This window comes from Amphiura filiformis, chromosome 1 (assembly GCF_039555335.1).
Source record: "Amphiura filiformis chromosome 1, Afil_fr2py, whole genome shotgun sequence".
Taxonomy (NCBI): domain Eukaryota; kingdom Metazoa; phylum Echinodermata; class Ophiuroidea; order Amphilepidida; family Amphiuridae; genus Amphiura; species Amphiura filiformis.
The window spans coordinates 55,361,619-55,369,737 of NC_092628.1; the positions used below are offsets into that span (position 1 = coordinate 55,361,619).

General features: G+C 36.1%; 1 protein-coding gene across 1 annotated transcript; it reads right to left on the reverse strand.

Annotated features, from left to right (window-relative positions):
• Nucleotides 1–2,710: 2,710 nt before the first annotated feature.
• LOC140149122 (serine palmitoyltransferase small subunit A-like) lies at nucleotides 2,711–7,742 on the reverse strand. The gene is made up of 2 exons (XM_072171303.1): nucleotides 7,543–7,742; nucleotides 2,711–4,088 (listed from the first exon to the last, which is right to left on the reverse strand). Exons 1-2 carry the CDS (start codon nucleotides 7,667–7,669, stop codon nucleotides 3,949–3,951), a joined length of 267 nt encoding a protein of 88 aa, XP_072027404.1. The 5' UTR covers nucleotides 7,670–7,742; the 3' UTR covers nucleotides 2,711–3,948.
• Between the last annotated feature and the right edge of the window lie 377 nt (nucleotides 7,743–8,119).

Below are 8,119 nucleotides of genomic sequence, written 5' to 3' on the forward strand. Positions count from 1 at the left end.
CTTCTTCACAAACTTTGGACCTTTTTTGACTAAAAAGCATAAAAACATATTTTTTGCTCACTACGGTCAGTAAATTAGGATTTTTTGAGGACTTTTGCCTCACCGCACGGCCCCACTCTGCATACGGGCCTGGGCATAGCCAGTGGGGCAGTATAGTGCCCCCTACAAAAATTGAAGGGCGGAAAAGGGAGGGAAAAGAAAAAGGTCTACTTTTTCGGTCTGATTTCCCAAAAATTGAAAGAAATAACCCGACAACTGAAAACATATATCAAATAACTGCCAATAATACCGGAACGAAAATGTTACAAAAATCAGGACAAAATATTAGCAAAACTGGGTTGAAAATTTTGTTTTGCCACAGCCACCCAGGCTCATTTCAATATCCGGAGATTTTTAGGCAAACGAAAGGGGGAAAAGTGTAAAGAAAACAAGGAAGAAAACAAGAAGAAACGAGGAAGAGTAGGCCTACGTTCTGAGTCATTGCGCATCATAATTATGTTCATGTTTGAAATTTGTGACGGGAAGTCGCATCCACTGGAAATCCATTCTAAAATATATATTATGCATTATCATGACATGGTTATATGGCCTATAGGCTATGCTTAATCATGATGGTCGGAAAAATAAGTTAATAATAGGGGCCTAATGCAAAATGATGCACCAATTGGCTTTTAGTTTGGGGATAATATTCCCCTCACAAGTCGGGTCCGTTGAAATCTGTTATGCCCAAAATAATACGAATAATAACTTTTACACCAAATGATTTTATTGTGCCTTTCATAACTTTTTGAAAATAATTCTCCAACTTCTGAGGGAGCACATCCCCCTCAGGCACCCTTAAAAAAAAAAAAAGAAAAGGCTAACTTGCATTTATCCATATAGGCCTAATTGAGCAGGTTCATACCCATGCAGAAGTCAGGTCCGCAGGAAATTTGTTAGGAATTATAGGCCTATCTTTCATAGATATAATGACTATAGGCCTATTATAGATGAGGTGACCTGTGATGTCACATGTTTACATTCAGACCGCCCTCTGTTGTTTCAAAGCAGGCAAAATAACACAGAAGTGTCTATGACAGACTACATAAATCTCTTTAAAACTCAACTTTTAAAAATCTTTTAAGTTTTGTATGATATTATGTACATAGCTTGATGCATTTATAAACAAGATTGATACCATTATTTGTATTATTTGCTTTGAAACCAAAGTTAATGAATAAAAATCAACTTCTTCCATGTAAACTATAGTGTTTTTTGCCTGACAATTTTGATCACAGACCAACTGAGGGCGTATCAAATGTAAACACATCCCCCTCAAGCAAAACAGAAAAGCCTAAACTTAGGCTGAATTGAAGGAATTATTGAGCACGAGTGTTAAATATAGGCGGAGACTGGGGTAATTGTGGCACCGGGGTAATTATGGCCCCTTTGTCTTTATCAGGGTGTCTTTATACTAAGCATTGGTCTAGGTGACTTAACTTTGTATTGTATGAAAGAGTGGTCTTTATGTTACTGTTTGGTGAAAAAATATTCAAATAGCATTCAAATTTTTATGAGGGGGGTCTAATTATATAATGACTATAGGCCTATTATAGCACATCCCCCTCAAGCAAAACAGAAAAGCCTAAACTTAGGCTGAATTGAAGGAATTATTGAGCACGAGTGTTAAATATAGGCGGAGACTGGGGTAATTGTGGCCCCGGGGTAATTATGGCCCCTTTGTCTTTATCAGGGTGTCTTTATACTAAGCATTGGTCTAGGTGACTTAACTTTGTATTGTATGAAAGAGTGGTCTTTATGTTACTGTTTGGTGAAAAAATATTCAAATAGCATTCAAATTTTTATGAGGGGGGGCTAAGTAGCGGAGCGACATCGCAAATGGCTCTAAAAAGTGGCAAGTCCACTTTTTATTCATAAGGGTGGTACTTATTGGTTGTATCACTGACTATTTTGTATGTGTTTGACATGAAAGGTAATCATAACAGTTTCCATTGATATAACAATTGTATAAAAAAATTGTTTATTTAATGAGCTAAATTTGCATACTATGTAATACCCGGCTTGGGATAAATGTGGCCCCTGTTCATGTCTTAAGCAAATTACTTGCATCTGACCCCCTAAAAAGCTATTTTGGTCATTAATCTGTTATATGTTAATAAAATTAGCCATTTGGGGTCATTATTGAAACAAAAAAGACATATTTAGTATGTTTTCAAGTCAAAACAAGGAAGTATAATCAACAGTCAGATCCGGCCGCAGTTTCGGCATGCAAAAATTAGCATAATAACAAGTATTTTACAAAATGCCTTAAAATGCCTTTTTCTGGTAAATAAACCATTCCAAATGGCCTAGAATTATCGCAATGACTGTAAAACATGTTATTAATAGTTATCAGGAAGAACTGGATTCACAATACTCTTTAAATTCTTTATTTTGTTCAGGGGCCACAATTACCCGCTTGGGGTAATTGTGGCCCCTAAAACATGTTAATTATTATGCAAATTGCAATATATTTTCCAATTATATTTATCACATCTTATAGGTACCCATTGCCTCTATCCACTCATGCAGAAATTTTACTTCTCCAGTTCATACTTAAAGAATTACATGGTAAAAATGCAAAAGGGGGCCATAATTACCCCAGTTTCCCCTAAGCCTAAAACTAAAATTCAGCGGCTCAGTTGGAAATCTGTAAAAAAATATATGTTCCGAAAATAACCAATAAACAGTTTTGATGTGTCCGGAGAATTGAAAGTCTGCAAAATGTCGTCGAGGGAGCAAAGTTATTCTGCAGCATTTAAGCTCAATTATGAAAAAGAGCAACATTTTTTAGCATTCTCCGATTTCTCACGTTCACTAGAAAGAGTGTATCCCGAGCCCGCGATTTAATTCATAAATTGGATAGTAAAATTAGCAGGAGCTAGCAGGCACTTGGGCTAGCTACAACCCTGTGATCATGCTGATTAGGCCTACTCGCAAAATTATTCCCGTTCGCCAGTTCACGTTCACAATATCGTTTGCGGCTGGGTTTTGAGACTAGGGAGTATGTGATTTATGAGACGTCTTTGAATTATGATACTGTCAGGTGACTCGGCACTGAAGAGTCTTTGATATCAGAGACGTCTTTGAATTAGCAGTGCCCCCGAACTGATATTACTAGATAACATTACATCCTCTAGGAGTTAGAGTTTATGCCCTCCTATAACATTAATCTTCAAATTAAATGATCCATCTTAAGTAACAAACTTGCTTTTTAATATGACAGTCTTGTTCATAATCATTCTGATACAAACTGATTGTTAAATTTAAGTTTATACAAGCATGCTGTTTTGTACCCAATATCCTGGTAGCAATTTATTTAGCAAACTTGTTCCACAATAATCAATAATTAATATTTACAAAATAAAACACCTGCATGTACAGTAGTCTGCAACAGGGGCTGTCTTCTACTTGGAGAGAGCAATTGATTGCTCTCCTAGTCTCCTAAAAGCTCCATTAATTTGCTCTTTATTTTGTCTTGGACATTGGTCCAAACAGCTTAAAAAACCTCTACTGAAGCATTTAGGAGAGCATTTGACAGCTCTACAATTTCATCTTAAAAGACACAGTCCCTGGTAATTAACAGTCCAATGAATACATGAAATTTAACATTTGAACTTCAAATCTTTGATAACCTAGTTGTGTATCCCAGGCCATCCATGGCATTGGTACATTTTCCCTCCATCATCTCACAGAATTCCTGCAAAACTCCAACATGTATACCATTTTGAAGCCAAAAAGTTCTTTCCTCCTCATACAGTTAATACTGATGCTCAGCGTTGCATAATACACAAACTCAAGTGATGCTTGAATTGTCACCATACATTTAGGGTCATCTACACCAATATGAAAACAACATAGAAGTAACAGAACATCCACAATTGTTTTAAAAAAAAGTTTCAGGTTTGGTCATGATGAAGTCAGAGGTGTTTTACCAGCATCTGGAATGTCTATAAAACCTAGGTATTGTAATATCATATGGCAGTGTGGTGGCAGGAATATGTAGGCTGTGTAACAAGATGTGAAGAATATTAGAAAAACCACAATATCTGGTGTAAACTGTCAAGGAAAAATATTTCATATAACATAGTTACATACCCCCAGGTACATTAAAGTCAGACAAGTAAAACTGTACGATCTTTTTAAATTTTTCGATTTTTCTTTTTTTCTTCCAAAATGATAATATGCAATCATTATGAAAGTTCCTTGATACATTTGGACGCGAAAAACATTGGAAATTTGCAAAGAAACGATGTTATCAACTTCACCTCTATCACTCAAAATATCTCGCACTTTTTGGATAAGGACGCCGAGTGCAGCCTCAGAGTTAGTCTCCTATGCAGCCAGTTTGGTTATGCTCCCTCCACATGTGTGGATGGAGCATAACCAAACGGCTTTGTAGGAGTTTAAGATTTGCGATCGTTCCGAGTCCGACATATCATAATCTGAAAAATTATGATAATATGTCGGACCAACAGAAAATCATCCTGTTTTACTACATAAGTTGGAACATGTGTAAGTATTTATACAAATATCCAAAAAAATTGGTTTTGAAAAAAATAAAGGTATATATTCTGAAAAAAAGATCGTACATTAAGGCTTTAACTTCTTTGAACAAAACTTCAACATTGTCCACATTCATTCCAATAGGACCAAGTTCTCAATCCTCAATATGGTGGTTCTGAAGTGGTGGCTCTGAAACGGGTTGCATAAATACAAGCGGTGATTGATAAGTCTGTTACCTTCCAAGCATTTTAAAATGCTGCTACGCATACATCTGGGTGGAGAAGAGTAAGATTCAAGATAAAGGACACAGCACGATGGCGTCGCCAGGGCTCGAACCGGCAACCTTCCGATTATGAGTCTGAGAGCCTGTTCTGCTCCGCCATCATGCTATCGGCCATTGTGATAACACAAAGTGCTTTTCAAGTCTCAAGACCTGATCATAAGACCCAAGTAAAAAAAAGAAAACATTATAGTTTCTCATCCCTGCCCACTTCCTTTTGGAAATTTTGACATTTCCTTTTTTTTAAAGTTCACATACCATAGTGGCAATAAACAGATTTGCTTCTAATCAAGCCCTCAGAACCATAAAAAGATTTTACAAGAGCCTCATACTCTCAGGTCCTCCTCTTCCACAATTGATACTATAAGGCCCTTAAAACTTAATTGTGAGTGTTCGGTTGCCTGGTGCACCTTTTTATGCTGCTTCAGTAAGTCACTTTACAAATTCACATGTATAGGCCTACGGTAATAGATTTGCCATTTTATAAAAATTAATATTTCAGTCTGTTTCTACTTCTATAGTCTCTTGTGTAAGACCACACATCTTGAACTCGCACCCAAATAAGGTGGAAGCATTGAACTTTTCGGTATCTCTCTAACAAATTTACTGCAACTTTACGACCATAAATTATAAGCCACTCTTTTGGTTTTGTTATCATTTTAAAGCTGTAAAGTCAAACTTGTAGTCTCATTTTACAGACGTGTGGATCAAACCATAGACATGATTAGAATAATATTTATTGATGTAGTTGCAGTAATAGGTCCAGTTCCAATAATTGAAACTCCCGGCTTGACCGCGAGTTCCGAGAAGTGCTGTTTACATGTATGTGTCCAGTGTCTGCAATAAGTGCGTAGCAGTAGCAAAATGATACACAATTTTTATCATTTGCTACATAATTTTGGAATGTGTAGCAATTTTGTACCATTCATAAGCATTCGCTCCCAAATTTGGTGAGCATTTTTGCTACACAAATAAAATGGCTTAATGCGGACCCTGTATGTGTCCCCACGTTTTCATGTGCATTCACATTAGCAGTCGGAACAGAGAAATCTTTGTTCAACAAATGATTGCAAATTACACATAAATTTGTTATCATTTTCACCACAAAATATGACATGAAAACACAGGTGAGTAATGGGTCAACAGGTTGTTAATTATTGTCATCAAATATTTTGCGACATTTATAATGAAAACATTGAGAACAAGTCCTCAAACATTCAAAATTTGTAGTTACTGCAACTGATGAGTGTAGGTCTATGTGCCTGATGATGTGATGCCCATCGAGTGAATATGAAATAAAAGTCAACATGGGATGGCATCGCATTTGTTTTGTTAACACAACATTCACTCACTGTAGTGTAAACTGGCGTGCGTTCAGTCGGTTTTATTTATAAGTTATCCTCAAAGGTCACAGAAATATATTTTAAGAGTGATTATGGTGCATGGTCATGATGGTTTGAGCTACCTGCCAGACTGCAGGAAAATGGTATTAGGATTTAATAAAATAGTTATTTTCCCCGTTTTATATATGCGATTATGATTATGATTATGACTATTTTCTGGGAACGCGGCATGGATTTAGCAATTCTGTACGTGTACGGGCGTTGGCTTGCCGATATAGCCATTTGCATTCATTTTCAATTGTCATGATACTCCAGTGATTCATTCTCATTCTGCTGTGTGTTTCCGACTCTGGGTGAGCCGGAAATGTACAACTAACCCTAACCTCCTAAGCGCAGGCATACAGTATTTACCGGGTGAGCCGACTGCACTGCCCCCCACACTCGGCAGTCCACGCTTTATAATGCGTGCCGGTTCGAAATTCTGAAAATTGGTGAAAGCGTGGGGTTTAAACTTTTTGGGTAAAAAGCGTGGACTGATATAAAGCGTGGGATTAAAATAAAAAGCGTGGGGCTTCTTCCAACTTACAGTATATTTTTATTGAATGATAAAATAATCATAGTTCCAAGAAAAATCACCAAAACTTGCACACTATGTCGCAAGATAAAATTCCATTTGATGCAGGCTCGCGCTTGTTTACGTGAATCCAGTGCAATGTACACAATATCCTCCCCCCGGAAGCGCTGCCAAAACACCTACGTCATATGCAAATGTCCGATTTTCCATGACGTGTTCTTTTTCTTTACATTGATCGTATATGAGTGACGTCATTAAATGCATAATTGATTGAGCGAAGCAGCACGGAAGAAGTAGGATATAGTCGCTGAACACAGCGTACGTAAAGTTTCATGACAAGAACAACATTTGAACACCATAAAAGTACAGTTATTCATTAAAATGCTTATTTTACAGTGCAGTAGTAGTTTTTCACATATAATTTGCATTGTTCACGTAATGTATCAATTAACTTATTGGAGAGAAAAACATCGGACTCGCACATGTGAAATAGGTGCAGAATTCGGCGTACTTGATACTTGAACCAAATTGCGTAAATGCGACTTTGTCAGTTTACAAATAGCGGAAAAAGCAAAAAGTGGTGGGGTCAAGAATTTTCAGTATAAAGGGTGCCTCAGTAAAAAGCGTGGGGGTCAGGAATTTTCAGTATAAAGGGTGCCTCAATAAAAAGGGTGGGGGTAAAATAAAAAGGGTGGGAGTCAAACCCCACTGCCGAGTATGCCCCGGCACTGCCACACTGGCATGACTGGCAATTCATGAATTGTGATTTACTTTACATAAAGTTAAACATAAAAGGATACTAAAAATCGCTGCTTCAACAGGTTCTAACATGTAGACTGCTGTACAAAATGTATACTGTTGCCATAGCCATATGAGGAAGACTTTCATTCGCTGAAATAATCCCAAGTTGTCCGTTTTTTTAGCCATTTTTGTCCAAATTCTTTCAGTTGTTTACTTGTTGTTGCGACATTGACGATAATTGATGGACTACGAGCTCTCTTTAGTGGGTCATTATTTGGGCTCTTTCATAAAACATAATTTACATTCATTACTTTATAGTATTTTTAATAAAATTATTAATTTTAGTCAAACATAATTATTTAAATAATTAAAAAAAATATTTTTGTGCACATGTAAGACAACAATTAACCAAAATATGTACAAATCATTAGCCTAAAATTTCATCAAATGAAACTAGCTTTGTCCTTAGTCAAGTACTTTTAAAATATAATATATGATAAATTAAAAAAATACGCTCAATATAATAATATTTTAAAGTAAATATAATATTTATATTACGTATTTTTTTTAAATAACATTAATAAATAAATTTTGTTTAATAAGATTTGTTATCAGATTTTTTTCATACAATTTAGA

Coding starts and splice junctions, on each gene's coding strand:
- LOC140149122 (XM_072171303.1), bottom strand. CDS start 7,669: ATGGCTAAAAAAACGGACAACTTGGGATTATTTCAGCGAATGAAAGTC. Junction 4,089..7,542: donor TGTTGAAGCAGCGATTTTTA/GTATCCTTTTAT, acceptor AGTTTACACCAG/ATATTGTGGTTTTTCTAATA.